Raw genomic sequence first — 20,937 nt, forward strand, 5'->3', positions numbered from 1 at the left:
TTTATTCGTTGTGCTGATTGGTGCACTAATACCGCAGCCCTATATATCTCTAATAAGGTGATTAATTAATTCTCCAATTACATTTTTTGCGCTAAAACAGCCAAATTTTAATTATGGTTTCAAAAACTCGACATTTATCAAGCTCAAAACAATCTGAAAACTTGAATGTAAAAGTTCAGCACCAAAATGATGCTTTTGAGTTTTCTGCCACAGTTTGATTCTATCAAATTTTTTATATTCATATTTTTACATAAATAAATAAACATGCCAGTTCATTCCATCTGAATAAACCTTTAATCCCGCAGCCCTAGAGTTATTTACAAAGTTACCATTGCAAGATACTTTTTTCAAAAACCTTTATTGAGGCCTTAGGAAGCAGAGTAATTACAAAGAGAGTTTTTGCCAAGACACAGTGATGAATGTGCATATAAATCAGGCCTTACTGGCTGCCTCTTCGGTACAAAGCATATTGGGAAAAGCATCTGTCGATTTGCGGACACAGAATTTCCTTCAATTTCACAGCAAAAGGACAAGTGCTCCCACTCATCACTTGAATAAAGCCAAAACGTTACACTAACCAAGTTCGCTTTGTCTTTATAAATATGTCAGTTTTACAAAGCAAACAAAACCAGCGTGGATGCAACATTAGAAGGATTCATCGTAAAAAATAATATTTAAAACAAACAGAACGTTTTTTTCATTTAATGACAAAATGCGGAGAATGAACTGTATCAACAAAGCACCAATATCTGCAGTTATACAAATGTATAAATAAAAAGCTTTTCACCATGTATGAAATAATACAGCCTTGCCCCTGCCCCTAGTATATTAGCGGCCCCTTGGATATGCACGCTTCAGTATGGACCCGTGCGTTTTTAGGGTACGGCCATTTAGAAGATTAATGTAATGTAATTAAAAATAAAAAAACTGTTCCAGGTCTAGTAAACATCAAGTTAATGCAGCCATGCTGGTTGGTTCTTATTGGTTCTTTGAATGGAAGTTGTGTTCCTGCTGTAAGATTAACCCCTTAGTAGGGGGAAATTGCTATTAAGCAAATATCAGGCCAAGAGGTTTAGCAATGGCCCCTCCCAGAGGGGTTACCTGTACACTGTACTGATGCAGGAGTGAGAATTCAGCTTTAAAACTACTACACTGCATACCCAAGTTTTACATTTGTACATTCTTGTACAAAAATGTACTCAATTAATAAACTTTTATTTAAAAAACAAAAAAAAAGCAATCACAGTGTTAAAGTACATGGCAAAGATTTGTCTTATAACAGTCATTTGAGCCGTATTTAGAATATACATATAAATAATGGTGACAAGTTGCAACACAACAGGAAGTATATCTACATTATAAAACAGGAGCCACAGATCAGATTATATCCCCATATTAGAGATGCACATGTATAATTACATATATTACATTGTAGGCACAAACATTAGCCTGGTCGATAAAGAGGTCTTACCTTCTCTTGTAATAAGAACATACATACATTTTATACATATATATACGCATGTGTTTAAATGAATAGATATGTGCCCAGAAAATACAGATATTTAGCAAGTATTTCCCTCTTTGGCCACTAGAGGGTTCAGTTTGCACCTTGTATAGTTTTGACTTATATTTATGTTTATGATCATCTCATATTTTGGCCTTTGAGGAGAGTTATTCAGAAAATAAAGATGGCTTTGTAACAAAAAATGATGGCAACCATTATCTTGCCAAACTTTACAGCATTTACAGCAAATGCAGAATAACGGGCGGACCTATGGAAAGCAAACAGAGGGGAGAATAATGAAAAGGTGTTGTGAATGCTAGGGACTGGTGTTGCTTCTATACAAAAGGTTTAGAAACCTAAACCTAGGGCGTCTTTCAGATGCCCTAGAATTAGGGGGACCAGTCAGGAGGATAGGGTGCTGGAAGCACGGTCCAGTGATTTGCAATAGGGGTTTACCTACAGTATATTTACACAGGACCATTAAGCGAAATGGTTTTCCCTTTTTCAACTAAAACATTAAACTGTGATGATGGTAACGCCTACTAGCCACATACAGCACAGAGCAGAGGTAAACACAAGAGGTTTTTTAGAGAACAATTCATGGGTCAGTATAGCAGGAATATCTGTGTCCCACATGTGTATTAGTATAGAGAATACAGTCATGTCTAATGCAGATGGAAATCAGGTATGTATCCCAGTAACCTTTCTGTTACCACTTGATTCAGGGTGTGAGGAAGGTGTTTAAATGTGTAACTGTGTCTCCTTGTTTTACACTGCTTTTCCCCCAACCTGGTTTCTTTGCCAAAGTAATATTAAGCTTTGCCACTAGCCCATCAGCATGCAGTCAGTAGCTTGGTAACGTTGGTAAGAGCTACAGTATGAAGAGAGTTTAATGATATGACATAAAGCTATTATACCCACTCAGCTTGGGGGGCAGTGGGCATAACTTACATCTACTCATTGAACACAGTAAATCTACCAAGTTTCCCCCAACTCTCAATCAGCAAGGGCAGAGGGTGGCTGTGTAACATGAACTTATACTTCAATAAATACAATAAATATGCAATATGCAGTTTCAAAAACTGATTTTCTAAACAAACAACTGATTTGGATCACATTGCCTGCCGTGGCCACACTTCGCTATGGTTGGAAATTCCTGGCGGGAAGTTATTGGCTGCTGGGCAGCACTCAGTACATTGCCCCTACACACTAGCCGGCATAGTGTAGCTCGGTGACTAATCCAATGGCAGCTACTGAAAATCAGTTCCTATTCAGTCCATCACACACACAAGCTGAAATTGTGCTGCTTACAAATAATGCTCCTGCACAGACATACTTGCCAATAATTAAGGCAACACTTATCACACTAATGATGTGTAAATAACTATTAATTGGTCATTGTTGTGATAATTGTTTTGATGTGTTCCTTCCTGCATTTGCAATCCTTGGATTTCTGAGATTCCCATGTCTGGCTCCTTTTCAAATTAATGGTCAAATAAATTTTCTGAACAATCTTATAAAGAAAACACCAGCACCATAAAACCCTGTTAGAATTAGCCAAGCAGATACTGCACACAAACTAAACCATGGGCTGGAAACCTAAAACCAGAGTGTGAATTCCAATCTGGCTCTGGGATCAAGCATTGGGGCACGCAGAAACAGCCAACAGTTTGCTCATTAGGGAAGATGTTCTCTGGTAATCAAAGGACACAGCACACTGTCACTGCACTGGCTAATGAAGCACGATCATTAGAACACAGTAGTTCAAGGCTACATTAGACAAGAAGACACGTAAGGCATTTAAGGCATGTGGCTGGTGACTTTTTCATACCTCATTGCTTACAGTGAGCTTACATTCTATTTCATTAAACAAGGGTAATGCTGTCTGGATGCATAGATAGGGCTGTCATTCTCTCTCACAAGTAGAAATCATCAAGAATATACATTATCCCAAATAAATCAGCCGTATCCCTGGAAACTTAGAAAGAAGTAAGAGCAATGTGCCTTGGTCGTTATATACGGGGAAGTAAATAAATGCTTCTGCACATCAATCCTTAACAAAGATCTGATCTATCAAGGCTGAATACTGCTCAGATACAACTGCACAGCCATTTTTGTAAAGGGGCACAAAGCTGACCCCTGCTTGCATGCACTCTTGCATGAACTCTTTCAGATCTTTAACAGAATTAAAGGAAAGCCGGGGGCACAGCAGCAGCAGCCATCCATGGTTTGGATGCATCTCTAGGCACAATTAAAGTTAAAGGACAAGTCAACTCAAAATATAATTTTTTGCCTAGTAAAAGAAAAGATAATTCTAAGCAACTCTGCAATATACATTCATTACAATGGTTTTGACTTGACCAGTGTTCCATTAAGAATCCAGTGAGAATGCCATTTGATTTTTCATAGTTTTTTATGATGCAACTGGAGCTGTAAACTTAAAACTAGTTTTTGTCTTGCAGAAACTAAACAGCATTATGTGCTGCTGTCTTGTGTCTGAATGAATGGAAAAATCATGAAACCAAAACACAATCTGTGCATGTAAGCTGACAGCAGATGACCAACAGTGCTGGAAAGCATTTTGCTTGGTGAATTGCATGTGTAATTAAATGTTAGAGAACGAGGGTGAGTGGTGGCACAGGTTATTAGAAGGAGCAGATCCCTTTCAATTTACACGTAAGTGTCCCTTTTACATGTATCAGAAGAGTAAAATTTAGTTAGCCCCACTTGTCTTTGGTGGCCCACTCCAACACTAATAACTGCTACGTGTGCTTCCAGCAAGGGTAGGGCTGCCTCTGAGCACCAGTGTGGTCCTTTGACATTCAGTAGCATAGAATGCAGACTTGGCTTGCTAAGAGGTTTGAAGTAGACATCCAATACTTTGGTTGCCACATAGTCACATATTAGCACATTTGCTATTATGGGAAAATGAAATATTTTGGGCATTGCTGCATTACTAAAGCATGAGGAATGTGCTTTTTCTATGTTAAATGACTCTATACACTTTGGGATATATTAATGTACAGCTGACAGTCGGGTCCCTGTGTAGCTTATATCTTTCCAGCATAAACATGGCTTGAAAGATAACAGCCAAGAAATGTGAACAAAATGCTATGGTCACTTGTAATAATGGGAAGGAAAGTTCCAATATAATGAGTGCAGGCTTATGCGAGTCAGTTCTCAGGATTATCTGTCCGCTCCACTCCATCCGCTCTTCTCTCGGGGGAGGTATACAAGAAGTTGCAACAGATGTACAGCGGGAAAAGAAGGAGACGGCTGTCCAAGTTCATCACCACTTGTTCCTACAAGGTAAAAACAGACAATGTTGGTAAAGATACAAAACTAAAATACATACTTGTCCTTTACCCAGGATAAAGTGAGTAAGAAATGACAAACAAAGCAGTTTTCTTGGCTACTATGCTCATATATAAGCCAAAATGTTTAATTAAACATAAAATAGCAGAGGAATTAACAAAATAAAATATAGATGGCAACAAACAGGCAGATTTAAACTACTGATTCTGCCTCTTCAGACTGATTTAGCAGTTTAGCATCTGCTAATGGATCTACCCGATTGATATCTTTCCAAAAATCTGGCAGATGTCAATTGGGCAGGTTTGATTTTCTGCACGTCGATGTGGTCCTCAATTGGACTGCCTATGTTTTATGATGTGATTGTTGTCCCTAGGGCCAAGTGATGGGATCATCCTGATACTGCCCATCTCAAAGTGGGTATATCAGTGAACGACAGACCTACATGACAAAAACTGGCAAGATGCCGATCGGGCAGGTTTGATATCCCCCATAAGATTGAGGACCGCTTAAGTGCATGTACCCCCAGGTCAGCAAGCTTATTGGTCACTGGCAGTCAGCTAGGTCCCTACATAGAAAGGCATGGCCCAGCAGGATATCATTCCTTATACAAAGCATGATTTGATGACATTTAGGCTATCACAAGCAAATTAAGTAAAAAGAAGAGACCTGCAAACACATCAGGCAGAATTGTTTGTGTAAACAAAGGTCAGTAATTCTTATATAAGGAGAAACGGTGGGCAAAAAACATGAAGAAGAAAATTCAGAGACAGCCTGTGCAATTGCCTGAACTGGGCCAATATTATCTAGGAGCCAGAACAGATTTTACACAGGGCAACCAAATAATCTTTGCAAGTTACTGCAGGAAGCAGTGCAATTTGCTACCCTGCAGTAACACCCAAAACCACTGCTTACCTGATCTTTTTCAAGGCTCAGTATCTGATATCCACTTGTCTTGCTGCATATAACTTTCCCATCATTATCAAAGGAGGCCAAGCGCAACCTACAGATACCAAAAACAGAATTATTTGTAATAATAAATATATAATATTAGAAATAGGTCTCCTAAGACTGATAAGTACTGTGAAATAACATAAAGGAAAACAAAATGCAGCTTTTTATATATAAATGCTACATGGAAGGGCACCTCTAGGTATGAAATGGGATGTGGCAATCAACACCGGAAATCAACATTTGAAAAGTCAAATTTAAAAAAAGTAAGAAGTATCAACACCAAGAATTTTGGATTTTCTTTGAGACTAAAGGTCCCCATTCACGAGCCGATAGTAGCTGCCGATTCGGCAGCTAATCGTCGAGTGTATGGGCACTTTCGACGGGCCTGCCCCGGATCGGGGACTGCATCGGCTCATTGATGCGGTCCCCAGAATGACTTTACCTATGCCCGTCATTATAATCCGATCATTTGGCCCCAGGGCCAAACGTTTGAATTACCCTGGATTCTCCCGATTTCGCCCACCTGTAGATGGGGGATATCGGGAGAAGATCCGCTCGCTTGGCGACTTCGCCAAGCAAGCGGATCTGCCAGTGTATGGGGACCTTAAGATGTCACTGATGCGCTCCTCACCTGAATGCAATGTTCCTATGAGGCTGCAGACTGACAGAGCAACTGCACGGCTGGTTTAGGGTGTTCCGCTTAAAGATAATGTAGCGGTTTGTGTATGTAACCAACAAGTCAAAGCCAAAGTTAAACCCGGTCCATCTCCAGCAGTACTACAAATAAGAGAATAATATGCAAATTTGTAAAAAAAAATCGCTGCCATTTTATTCATTGTCATTATATTTTACAGTCTAAATGTAACACAAGTTTTGTATGCAATAGAGAGAACATTGTGCCTGTAAATATGTAAAGGGAAAGTTACAAATTGCTGCTAGACCTGCTCACAATTACTGACTGGATTACACACATGGAAAAATCTATCCTGTAAATGGTTTCTGAGATTTCTTTTCCCAGCATGAAGTGTCTTCTCAGCACAGAAAGCAGCTGTGTTTGCCTATAGCACTTTCCCCCTCATTTTCAGAGGAGCAGGGCCATGAAATTATTTTGGCCAATTAGCCCCCAAGGAGCTGCTAGCGGGCTATCTCACAGTTACAAGGTATATATAAATACAATACAGAAATAGAAACCCTTATTATGGCAAGGGAAATGAGAAGGTATTTCTGCTACCAGCAACATTAGTAGAAAGAGAAATGCACAAATCCATTTTAATTGGATGTAAACCCATGAATTAAAGGGGTACTACGGGTTAGGAAAAAAATCCGCCAAAATCTTATTTGTATTAAAACAAATGTTTTTCTCAACAGGGATGTGTGTGTGTGTGTGAGCGTGTGTGAGTGTGTGTGAGTGTGTGAGTGTGTGTGTGTGTGAGTGTGTGTGTGTGTGTGTGTGAGTGTGTGAGTGTGTGTGTGTGTGTGTGTGTGTGTGTGTGTGTGTGTGTGAGTGTGTGTGTGAGTGTTGTGTGTGTGAGTGTTTGTGTGTGTGAGTGTTTGTGTGTGTGAGTGTTTGTGTGTGTGAGTGTTTGTGTGTGTGAGTGTTTGTGTGTGTGAGTGTTTGTGTGTGTGAGTGTTTGTGTGTGTGAGTGTTTGTGTGTGTGAGTGTTTGTGTGTGTGAGTGTTTGTGTGTGTGAGTGTTTGTGTGTGTGAGTGTTTGTGTGTGTGAGTGTTTGTGTGTGTGAGTGTTTGTGTGTGTGAGTGTGTTTGTGTGTGAGTGTGTTTGTGATTGAGTGTGTGGGGACAAGAGGGCTGGCAAGGCACCAGGGAAACTCATAAGAAATATCAGGACAGGAATTCTGGGGGAAGTAATTTTTAGGCATGGCATTTGTAAGCAGCATGTTTAACACGCCTACATAAGGGGCTGGGGAATGAAAGGGCTTTAAACACAGCTCCCCCAGAAGTGCAGCAGGACATAGATCCTAAAGGATTCTATTAAAGGAGAAGGAAAAGTAGAATCACTGGGGGCTGCTAAATGCCAGGCACCCCCCCAGTGATTGTAACTTTAACAAAAAAGCCAGATTTTTTGTTAAAGTTCAGCTTTTCACTCGACTGCACACGAGCACCCACGCAAAGACAGAAAAAGGAAGAGTATCAGTGGCTTACATGTGCCTTGGGCTGGTGCAGTTTTCTGCTAACAGGGGCACAGCCCGGGGCACCCCTCGGTGATCAAACCTTTCCATCTCCTTTAAAAGGGGCAATATACACCTCAGTTCAAAATTACCAAAGTATGGCGTGTGCTAAAAATGTACTGCATGTTTTGTGTTCTTTTCATGAAAAAGAAAAAATCCATATTTTTCCAGATATTTTAATTCAACCTTACATCACCATCTTTGGCCAGTTTCCTGCCACATCTCATGCTGTTGTTTTCCAGGTCATCCTTACTGATTTCCTGAGGCCTGCAAACATATAATGGAGATACAATGATTAGTTTACAATAAAAATGTGAAAAGCAAGCCCCGATACAAATTCAACTGTCTACTGTGACTTGTAAGTCACTTTGTATTTCTATGACAAAGCAGCCAAGGCTACAAGCCAGGTGCCTCTGTACATGTCCCAGAAATACAAGGTGCCCAATTCTCCCTCTCAAGAACTGCAACTGTATTAAAGGACAAGGAAAGCCTTATTCACTGGGTGCCAACTGGGCTGAAGGCAGGCTGAGGACAGTCCACTACAGTTACATTTATTTGAGTCTCAAAGTAGGCAGCCAGATCAGTAGGAGAACAGAGGGCCAGGCTTAAGGAACTGTTCCAAACCATATTATTACATTAAAAATCATGAAAAGGCTGCATATTTTTAAATTATGTAAATTGCAAAGTTGCTTTAAATTAGGTTTACTTTTCAAAAAGTTGTGTTTGGGTGGAGTTTCCCTTAAAGCACTGGTCCTAATCACGTTAAGGAATTAAGATTATATTTGGTAAATGGTAACTGGGACATAATTGCAAAGGATTTTAACCTTCCAATAACTAAAACTGTTTAAAAATTATTCTGCATGGATGTCTAGTACAGCTGTAACAATTGAAAAAGGACGTTATAGAATTCACTGCCACCCTGAAATGACATGAAGGCTGTATATCTCTAACAATCAGATAATTTGGCCTCCATGCAGAATGATCAGATCATCCACAGAGCTATCTTACTAGTACTACAGATTTCATGCAAAATGAATATACTGAATTACACCTTTTCTTCATTTAGATGTGGCTTGTGGAAAATCATTTCTAACAGGGATTATTCTTACCCCATATCATTGTCCTGTTCTGCTCGGAGCATGGTGAACCACTGTTGCTTGTAAATGGAAGACAGCCATTCTGTAACATAAGATGGTAGTGCATAAGTTGTGGGCAGCATGAAACCTTCTGCATTACCTACTAATAGCCCGCTAACATTTTCTCACTGAAATACATTGACTGTTGGATGGAGATGCAGGAACAAAACACACTATCCGGCTTTCTCTGATCCAATTAGAGCTGTGGACATCAGATTTTGTAGGATCCTACTAAATCTAATTGCATGCTGTTGCAGGACAAGATCAGATAAAATCTTTCCCACAAAATCTGATCAAAATCTCCCATGGAGTGTAGCCCTTAATCACTTGTGCTGGGACTTTTAGATGTAAGAACCACTTCCTTTGAGTGGGTCGGCAGGTTGCTACAGACTTGGAATAGTGTGAGCACAGTCTGTGGGGGTCATTTATAAAGACTGGGCAAATTTGCACCTGGACAGTAACCCATGGCAACCAACCAGGTATTTGATTTCACTGCTCAACCTGAGGTTGGAAAAAAAGGGCTATAGGTTACTGCCTAGGTGCAAATTTGACAAATGTTTATAAATTACCCCCATAAGAGCATGATCTGTGGGTCCCTTTTGCACTAATACAAATACAAAACAATCTGTGGAGCACACAGAAAATGTTGTATATCTTCACACAATCCAATACTTGCTTAAAGGAAAGATAAACCATAAAAACTAATCAGAACAGCAAACATTTTTTATATATTGAACTGACTGCAAAGCTAGGGTTCAGCACCCCGTATAATATCAATGATTCAAACCTTTAAAGTGTTGCACAGGAGTTCTCCATCTTGGATTTGTTAGAAGTGTCACTGACACTGCACATGCTGAGTGTGCTCTGGGTAGCTGTTGGAAAGCTAAGCTTAGGGGTCATCACAGATCATAAAGCAGAAATTAGGTCTGCCTGTCTTAGAGGCTGATGCTACAGGGTTTGACCAGCCCTGCATTGTGAAATTTATATTCTATATATACAGTACATTGCGTGTCTGCTCCTAAGCTCTGGTAACAGACAGCAGCACAAAGGATGTGCTGTAAATGAGCAGAAAAGAAGACGGGTAGCTATTAAATGCATTATTCAGAGACAGAGATCTTCACTATTAAAGAGCTGTGGTTGTCTGGGCTGATACAGAAGCCAAAAACTTAGGGCGAAGACACATGGAGCTACTAGTAGCAGCTACTTTTTAATGGCTACTAAACTTCAGAAAATACCCTGCTATACACAATACTGAGATTTGCTTCTGCTAAAACACATGTAGAGACAATAAATAAATGATCAGCATTGTTTATTTTAGTAGCCACAACATGTAGCTGCTACTAGTAGCTACGTGTGTCTTAACACTTAATTTGCAGAATTTCTACCCTACTTCTTATGACCCTCTACTTCTCCTTTAAAACCTACACACCGCTTTGTGCACACAAAGGGGTTTTTTTTGCACATATGCCTATAGACTGTAAGCGCTTGTGAGCAGGGCCCTTTGATCCAATTTTTTATTCTGTAACCCTAAATTATTGCAAGATCTCTGTTTCTATAAAAATGTAAAAGCCCTGTGTAACTTACTTGCACTGTATAAATGAAAGATTTGGGTAATGATATGAACTACACAAGTGAGAGGGAACACTGAGCACAAGCAAATATATAGATTGTGAAAGCTGTTAGAAACCAATGTAAAACCGTAAAGTTGCTCAAATAAAAGATGAAATAAAGAAAGAAAAAAAAAAGTAGCAGGGGGAGGGTTGAAGAATCATGAGGTGAAAGCAATCCCTCCAGGGTTTCTCACAAGTTTATCCTCCTGGCTTTCAAAAAACACCACCTCTTCCCGACCTTCACTTTCTTACCTGAAGGAACAAGGCAATCTCGCTCAACAATTCTCACTGAAGCCAAGTCGCTGATTATGTATTGTAACCTTAAGTGCCTGAAAACTGGCATAAATGGGGAGCCTTGCTCACATTCCAGGAATGTTATGTTCTCTTCAATCTCTAGGGAAGAAACACAGGCAGCAACAGGTAAACGATGCTGACAGCACAGTTTTCTACTATAGCTCACAAAGGAAAATGTGTTCGAAAAGACAAATACAGAACAGTATAAAAATTTAATCAAAGAGCCAATAAACTTCACCATCTACATGTATCATGTTCACTACTTCAGAGTGAGAAATGATTCTACCACTTGTATAAAGCTGAGCTCTCTCTCCCATTTCATGAACATGTCTTATCTAAAATCCCACCAAACTGGGGAAGGTTTGTTTAGACCATAAATAAAAGATGATTACATCAGAGCTGATATTAAACACTCTGCAGTAAAGATCGGGACTACTACGTTGAATAAAATATTGAAATGGAGTAGCTAAATTACTAGTATGTCTATATTTTAGTTACTGATCCTTTAATGCCTGTGGCCATACTCCTGCTGACATTTAGGTGATTATAACCCATTAGGAGGGATATGAGAAGAGGTGGCTATAATTGCTGTATCAGAAACACCTTGATGGAAACTTGAGGGAAAAAGCAAAACGAATACAGATTATTCATTCAGCTGTTTTGGAAAATTAAAACAAGAGATATAGTAACCCATTAATGAATATAGAAAAACTTCTGTTGGGGAGCACTGTTACAGATTTATGCTTCTCCCACAAATGGGTAGAATTAGGTAGGATAATACAAATACATGTAATTAGATTGAATTTTACTTGTTTTGCTTGCAGTGTTCCTGTTTGTACCATTGTGAACTCACAGCAACCATTCCAAGTCCTTGCTTTAGGCTACCAGACTACTTTCACACTACCTATCATGTTCTGTCACATTAAATTTGTCTCTCAGGAGCAGAACAGCATATAAATATTTCCAATACAAACTGCATTAGTTTAAATGAAAAAAGGGGAGTTTTAGCCTTGAGAATTCATCTCAGCAGCCTGAAAATGACATAAGGACTACAAAATGGATCAGGCAAGCCAACTATTATTTAATAAACAGACCATGGGGCTAATTATTAAACACTGTGCAAATTTTCACATAGGCAGTAACCCATAGCAACTAGTTAGCAATTGACTTTTTTTTATCCAGCTACAGACTGAACAATGAAAGAAAACATTTGATTGGTTGCTATGGGTTACTGCCCAGGAGCAAATTTGCCCAGTCCTTATACATGACTCCCCCTTAAGTACAGTTTTACACAAACCTAAAAATTTTTAAGGGGCAGTATACACTTGCTACACCCTTCTGTGTACTCTGCACCCAATCCCTAATTTTTGGATTCAAATAACAAAATCTTTTTCGACTTTTGTACAGCAAATAGGTCCCTCCCTGCATCATCTCTTCCAGGGATCCCCAATCTACACGCAGATGTGAAAAGTGTTGGTGAGCCACACCAGCATGGAAAATGATCTTTGGTGATGCCAAATAAGGACTGTGATTGGCTATTAGGTAGCCCAATGCAGACTGCTAGCCTGCAGGAGGCTCTGATTGGAGTAAAAGTATGCCTCTCTGCCAGTGTCGGACTGGGGTGCCAGGGACCCCCCAGAGAACCTTAGACTGTGGGCCCAGTCTCCAAGCATTTTTTTCTTTTGCATTATTTATTCTCTTAATCACTTCCCCATACATATTATTTATTCTTCCTTCTATTTATTTTCTTTGTTCTCATATAGAAATGAGGAATGACCGTGGCAAAGGCACAACATTTATGTTGAGAATGAAGATCAGAAGCAGACAGATTTCCTGTAAATCAATGCAAGACAGGTTTCTGGATCATAGCATTGTGTCTGACCTATTTAACCATAAGATATTGCTGGGGATGTGAGCACTAATAATAATGAAAATGTTTCTGCTAAGAGAGGTCCATTGTCTCCCAAGATAACTCTATAAGAGATGTGTTACAAGCATATCCAATAATGGCTGCTTTACGTCCAGCAGGGACATTCCACTGACCCAGAGATATCATACTTTTGCAGCAGGGCCATTAAAATAGATTAAAATGACACCAGCAGAATTACCCACTCTTATAAACATATTAAACATCAGAAAATACAAAGATGCTTGAAAGTTTGTGAACCCTTTAAAATGTGTCTATTGCATGACCCAATGTCTCTTGAGATTCATTTCAAACACACAAGTTGTTCTACCAAAGAATAAAGTGAATGTTCTGGAATGGCCAAGTTAAAGTCCTGACCTTAATCCAATTGAAGTGTTGTGGAAAGACCTAAAGTGAGCAGTTCATGTGAGAAACCCCACCAATATCCAAGAGCTGAAGCTGTTCTGTATGAAGTAATGGGCTAAAATGACTCATTCAATGTGCAAGACTGATCAGCAGTTACCGCAAATGTTCATTTGCAGTTATTGCTGCACAAGGGGGTCACACTGAATGCTGAAAGCACCATTGACTTACTTTTGGCACAAGAAGATATGATATTGGATCATTTTTTTCAATAAATACATGACCATCTCATCTGTTTAACTAGGGTTTCTTAATCTATTTTTAGGACTTTGAAAATCATGATTTTCATAGATTTTCACAAATAATGTTTTAGGTTACGTTGATATAAAAATATAGAAAATTTTAAAGGTTTCACAAACTTTTGAGAAAAACTGTACATTCAAAACTCTGGTAATATGTAATAACATAATGGCAAATCCTAATTCTTCAAATAAAGACGTCCTACATACTGTACTTTGTTGAGGGAATGGAAAGATTCACCAAAAGTGGTACGTGACAAAATAAAAACCATCCAGCAGCTTTTACCAAATAAAATCTATCCTGCAGTGTCTGTATTAGGCTAAAATGGTTGTCAAGATACAGATTAATAGTTCTGTTTTTGTAACATATAACCATCAGCAAATCTACTGCATTATATAAAATGTAAAAACTACAGCAACACCCTTGTTTACTAACACTGGACAAAGTTGTCCCAGTGCAGTTACCCATAGCAATCAATAACAAATGTACTTTTTCATTCTAATTGCAGTAAACAGATAAAAGCTTATTGCTGATTGGATAATATGGGTTACTGCATTCAAAAACAATTGTAGAATGCTGAAAAATGAAAACTCTTACTGCTTCCCTAAAATACAATATAATACTAGAAAATACAACACAGTATTACAATGTATAATATGATATTACGTCTAAAAGAAGGAAAAATAAAGATGGACAGGTGAATTCCAGGTACCAAAAAAGCAGCTTCTTACATCTCTTACATCACAGGATATTCGTATCTAAATGGGGAGCAATTTTAAGCATTTTATTCCCTCCTAAAAACAGAGAAAATACAAAAATAGTAGAAAATCTCTGTCTACCCATTCATGGGCAAATTTAAGCTGCTGATTTGGCCTCAGTCTACAGCTTATCTTCCTGTGTTTGGGCCCCTCCGATCAGCCCAACCCCTGAAATCAGGATGACATCCTTGCCCTGATGGCCATAACCCTGTTGTTGTGATCCGATCCGATCATTTGACGATCTCATCAGTCTGCTATAACCCACCTCAATACTCAATCCAATGGCTCTGGGGCAGATTCTCAGCCCCATTGTCAGGATTCTCTGTTTATCTGCAAGCCAATAATCCACATATACAAAAACTTGTATACACATAACATATCAGCTTATCATATTAGAATACAAAATGCTATACTGAGAGTAATTTGTTTATGTAAAAATGAACACATCCTACTAACCTTTACGGCGTTTGGAAAACCAAGCGTCAGCTTCAGGTAGCAGTTGTTTTAATGAGCCATTCCAAGAAGGCACTAGTTGCAGAAACATCCACTAAGAGGAAATACATATATTTATTTTTTTGTTTTTAAATATGCATGGAGAAAAAGCTTTGATTATAAAATTAATGACTATACAGAAATCCAAGAGAAACATCTATATATCTCTATATCTATCTATCTATCTAATATATATATTAATATATATATATATATATTATATATATATATATATATATATAGCAAAAAAGGGAAAGTTGTGCTCACTAAATTTTAAACCCTTAGGCAGGGGTGCATTAAGCTATTAAGATATGCTTCCCCTTTCAGCTAGTACAAAGGACCTCTTGTTGTTGTCTGTATATTTTAAATATACATACACACACACACACACACATATATATATATATATATATATATATATATATATATATATATATATATATATATATATATATATATACACACACATATATATATATATATATATATATATATATATAAATACATACACACATATATATATATATATATATATATATATATATATATATTATGCAGCAGAGGCCAGCACTCTCGTATAAAACGAATACAGATGCCTGGGTGCAGTTCCACAATTATTGTTCATAAGTACTCGAAGGAAGGTACCGCTCACTCAGGTCTTAGGTTCAATTTTGTAGTTTTATTGAAGAGGCAGAGGAACTGACGTTTCGGCTGCAACACCAGCCTTTGTCAAAGTTACAAATACAAGTGAAAAAAAAACCTTATAAACAGTGTTTGGCGGGAACACCAACGGACAATACCGTGAACGTGAGAAAACACCCCCCAAAAAATGCAAATGTGATGACATCAGACAGTACATATACACAATCCACACTGAGGTTACGAAATATAACAGATAATTATGCTAAACGATCCGAATAAATAAAAGAGTATGTGTTTATGTGAATTTACCCAAAAGAAGTAAAGGAAAAATAAATAAATAAAGAAAATGGGACACAGATAATATACACAGCGTGACACTTATTCAAAACAAGGTAACATTATTCAGAACCGGGTCACGATCTCGTGTTAAACATTGTTGTACAAATAAAATCCAATGATTCTCCCGAACTTTAGGGCTTGCTATGCCAAAGCAGCAAGCAGTCGGAAGTCAAAACCAAGAGTGACACGTATAACTGATGTATATAATGTATACAACACAAACATTCCTATCTTAATTATGTCTGTCCGCATACTCATCAGGGCCACTGATCACTATCTGTGACAAAAAACAGAAACTCACTCCGGGAGAAGGAAACTCGTCAGGCCGTTCAGTCACCTTGCAGCAGCAAACTTGAGGGCTCATGGGGAACCTTTAGCACACGTATAGGAGTTCAAGCAGAGATTTATACCGAGGATTGCTGTGCTAATCTGGGGGAATCAATCACCAGCATAGTTTGTCCTGTTGGATCGGGGGTATCTGTGGCTTTCCTCCGGATAATTAGAGGCATCAATCATTTATACTGCTAAGTTATTGCTTCTGCTGGGATAACTATTGCTACTTTAGCACATAATGAATGGTAAGAAGTCATCGTGAAAGAATGTTACAAAATGGGTACTAAATGTCAGTAAGTTGTTATCTGTAATAATATGTTCTCCCATGTGTCGAAACTGTTACACTTGTAAAAACTTATTCTCATTCGGGCCCCGTGTCATTGTCTTGTAATAAATTGTAGTTGTACCAAAAACTCATTGCTTACTAGTTACATAGTGACTATCCACTATCAGAAATCGGGATATAGCACTAATTTTTGCGGGATAGAACACGGATATAGTGTATACAAAAAGTGCACTTGTACTGAAAGTCAGCCTAAAGTTTTCTGTGTATAATCTAGTGGAGAGCAGTGAATAACCCATTCAAAGAGGTGAGTTTAAACAACTGCATAATTAAAGATCGGCCAGGCTGATAAAGATGCAGTCCCAAGGGTAAGGGTAAGGGTAGAGTATCACTTTAAGATGGCATAAAGAAGCAAGATAAATCCGTGTCAACACAGAAGAACAAGATAAAAGAAAAAGCATAGAAAGAAAAAGGAAAGCAAGAGTAAGTGTGGGCAAGGTCCAGGTACTTACCAAATATCCAAACTGCCGTATCCCGTGTTTAGTCACAAACTTAAGGCACAAGGTGTAGGGTATGGAGGTAACACGCTGTAGGCATTGGCAGCCTACATCAATCTCAGAGCGCCCAGAACTCATTGGTTGTTACTCATTGGAGTGGAGCCGGGTAGAGAATACCACATAAAGTAAGACAGTTACATGTCGTCAACAGAGGAGACCATCACCCCCACTGTGCTCTATGAGCCCAATGTTCAGCCGAACATATCAGAGGGGGGACTGTATAAGCATAATTTCCAACGTCTATCCGAGTCGCCCAGTGCCTATTTATTGAGGAGGAGCCAGGCCGGTATCAGGACATGGTATAGATTGGTTCCGTGTCTCAGTAACGAGAGATATGTCAGTACAGGGACTAGGTGACGGCTGTGATAGTAACACTCCTGTTCAGTGGAGGTCATTGATCAACCGACCGTGCCGCACGTATCCCATATCGCTGTTGGCGCGTGTACCTCTAACACCCGCTACTAGTTCCCGTGTCCATAGCAACTGAATACCTTAGAGGTGCCAGGCTAAATTTTGTGGTGGATGTAAAAAACGTAAGGAAACACTGGGAGGTTGGATAGGGTGAGTAAGCATGGTGTGAATAAACGTGATGATACTTGTTAAAGAAAAAAAGTTGTAGCATAAAGTGATCATATATCAGAGCGAAGAAGGTGTGAATAAAAGAGTTGGCTGCCGGGACTTAAGGGACCGGTTCAAACCAGTAGGGGTTAAAACAAGGGAGATGGTATTACATATAAAGCATAAGGGTTAAATCAGTTACATATAAAGCATTGTGCAGAAATCATTAATATATCAAAATACAATTATGGCAAATAAAACGGAGAATATGAGATTAGTTCATTGAGTCCAAAAGGACTAACAGTATTGAGTCTATGTATCCAGCGTAATTCAATCTTAAGCAGCAATTTCTCACGATTACCTCCCCTCTCTGGTGGAGGCACATGGTCTATAATCATTGACCGTAAACTGGCAAGGGAGTGTCTGAAATGCAGGAAATGGGCGGCAAGTGGAGTATCTGCTTTTCCTGTGTCCAGCGCGGTTCTAATGGTCGACCGATGATTTGCCATCCTATCACGAAAGGTCGTGATGGTCTTGCCTACATAGTATAGGCCACAGGGGCATTTAATAAAATAGATAATGTACTTGGAAGTGCAAGTGACACGGTGTTTGATGGAAATTGGTTTGCCCGTGTGAGGATGGTTGAAATGGGTGCCGGTGTTGAGGTAATTACATGTGGTACACGATGGGCATCTAAAACAACCCACTTTGGTTGTGTTAAGCCAAGTGGTAGTAGTATCAGTCTTGTAGCAATGCTTCGGGTCGGTTTTCACCAGCAAATCCCTGAGACTTCGACCACGTCTATAAGCAATACGGGGCTGGTCCCTGAAAACAGGAGGTAAGGTTCTATCCTTACTAAGAACTGTCCAATGATCTTTTATTGCTTGTGTTAAAAATCTAGTTTCAGGGTTGTAGGTGGTCAAGAAAGTCAGACATTCCTGTTGGTCAGGACAAGTGGCCGGCCTTCCTGGTTCAAGTACATCGTTCTGTGTGAGTAAGAGAGCTCTATCCCTGCATTTTAATAAGTGATTGTGATTATAGCCTCGGTGTTCAAAACGGAGCATCAGTTCATCCAGTTGTAGATGTAATTGAGTCAAGTCCGAGTTATTACGTACCATACGGATCATTTGTGAGTATGGAATGGACTTGAGCAGGTGGGGAGGGTGGCAAGAGGTGTGGTGTAATAATGTGTTCCTATCAGTATCCTTCCTGTAGGTAGTACTCCTTATTCCTGTGTCAGTGATGGTGATGTCCAAGTCAAGGAAGGAAATATTGTGGTCATTGATGTTCGCCGTAAACCGGATGGTGGAGGGAAGTTCATTCAATGCTTTTACCATCTGTAAAAATTGATCAGTTGTGCCCGTCCACAGTAGAAACAAATCGTCGATAAACCGAAAAAGCCTGTATATATGCGCTCCGAATTTTGATATAATACACGATTGTTCATAGTTTGACATATAGAGGTTGGCGAATGAGGGGGCTACATTCGACCCCATACTTGTGCCACTGATCTGAAGGTAGTATGAGAGTTCGAATTTGAAATAATTCATAGTCAGACAGCAGCGCAGTAAATCCATTAGGAAGTCTGTGTGTGGTCGTTTAGGATCAGGGTGTTGTAGCAGGGCATCCCTTACTACAGCCATACCATCTTCTGTTGGTATAACCGTATACAGAGAAGACACATCCATGGTTGCCAGTTTCGTGTTTCTGGGTAAAGGGCAGGCTTTGTGCAGTTGTAACAGAAAGTCTCCAGAATCTTTAATGTAAGTAGGTGTTTTCTGTACTATGGGTTGCAGATAGTAGTCAACAAATACCGCCAGAGGTTGGAGAACAGAATCACGGGCGCTCACTATTGGTCGACCAGGGGGGGAAATCAGGTTCTTGTGGATCTTGGGGAGAGTGTACAGGATAGGACAAATGGGAAAGTCTTTAGTAAGGTAAGCCCACGTATTTTCATTCAGGATTCCCAGGTTCAGGGCTGTGTGTAAAATTTGGTCAATTTGTTTTTTAAATTTGAATGTGGGATCACTGTTCACACGTTGATAGACTGTTCCATCCGAAAGTTGTTTCAAGATTTCAGATCGATAATCATTGTAGTTCTGTATGACAATGGAGCCCCCCTTATCCGCTGGTCTAATAACGATGTTTGGGTTTTTCGCCAAGTTGTGTATGGCTTCTCTCTCAGTCTTTGTAATATTAGGGTAGACTCCTTCACGTGTGCGTGTTTTCCTGGTCTCATCCACCAGGAGTCTGGTGAAAGCCTCAATAGATTTGGGGGTGTTGGTGGGCTCAAAATTGCTGGGTGCTCTGAAGGTATCTCGTGCAGTATTGGATGTTCTAAAATGTTCCTTAAGTTTCAGAGTTCTCTGAAACTTATAGATGTCAATCATAGTGTCCAGGGTGCTGGGAGAGTGAGTGGGAACGAATGATAAGCCCTTGGACAAAATACCCATTTCAGTGGGGGTGATGTCACAGGAGCTCAGATTGAAAATTACCTTCTCTGGGTTTTCGTTCCCCGGACGGATCTTGTGCTTACGCCCACCCCTTCTCTTGTGTGGCCGCCCCTGTGTATGGCTGGGGTATGCTGGTCTAAAAAAGTAGTAGGGTTACCCGATGTTATCTGAGTGGTGGGAGGTGTATAGTGGGTAGGCGGCTGTACCTGTGGTATAGGGCGTTGTGGTCGTCCCCTCCGTCTCCCTCTATGGCTCAAGGGTGTATCTGCGTCTGAGGAGTTTGATGTATATGGTGAGGAATCAAACTGATATTGGTGGAACGGTCTCTGACCCCGGGGTGTGAATTGGAACCGTTGGTTTGTTTCACCTCCCGTCAACCATCTGTAGACCCTCCTGCCCTGATAATCGGTTGTTACGGTGGTGACTTTTTGTTTTTTGAATTTGTGCAATTCAGAAGTGTAATGAGAAAGTTGGAGTTGTAATTTTGTTAGCCACTGGGTGTCCTGGTCAGATGCTAGAGAAGCCAGATGTGCCTGTTCAAAGGCGGCGATCTCCGTGCGCGTTTTGGTCAGATTTTTTGTGACTTCCTCGATAACTAATAGCATTAGATCCAGAGAACATTTGTTGAGTATCTGACACCAACGTTTACAGAATTCGATGTTGTTCCTCCCAATTGTCGGTATATTCCGGATCCTGAACCCACGGGGAATATGTTGTTTTTTATAAAAATCAGACAAGTATATGCCATGGAGTTTAAAGTCAATTTCACGTTCTTTCATATGTAATAATTCGTGGTAAAGGTCCACATTAGCTGCTGTAGGTGAGATTTCGTCAGCTGTTTCAGTAAACAGAATATCAGCGGCTTCTATATCCGAAAATTGGAAGCCGGAGAGGGGAATGTCGATCACATCATTCACTGCCGAGGTTGCCATTACACTGATATATGAGGTTTTCTAA

At 39.6% G+C, this 20,937-nt stretch overlaps 1 protein-coding gene across 4 annotated transcripts in view; it reads right to left on the minus strand.

Annotated features, from left to right (window-relative positions):
- Nucleotides 1–341: 341 nt before the first annotated feature.
- Nucleotides 342–20,937, minus strand: part of gmcl1 (germ cell-less, spermatogenesis associated 1) — a 37,355-nt gene continuing 16,759 nt past the window's right edge. For 3 of the 4 annotated variants that reach the window (XM_012966752.3, XM_012966753.3, XM_012966751.3), the window contains 7 exons: nt 14,780–14,870; nt 10,955–11,095; nt 9,066–9,135; nt 8,148–8,223; nt 6,402–6,547; nt 5,732–5,819; nt 342–4,806 (listed from right to left, as the gene is read on the minus strand). In XM_012966752.3, the coding sequence (XP_012822206.1) occupies nt 4,678–4,806; nt 5,732–5,819; nt 6,402–6,547; nt 8,148–8,223; nt 9,066–9,135; nt 10,955–11,095; nt 14,780–14,870 (741 nt within the window). In that variant the 3' untranslated portion in view covers nt 342–4,677. 4 annotated transcript variants of the gene reach the window in all.

Source organism: Xenopus tropicalis, chromosome 3 (assembly GCF_000004195.4).
Source record: "Xenopus tropicalis strain Nigerian chromosome 3, UCB_Xtro_10.0, whole genome shotgun sequence".
Classification (NCBI taxonomy): Eukaryota; Metazoa; Chordata; class Amphibia; order Anura; family Pipidae; genus Xenopus; species Xenopus tropicalis.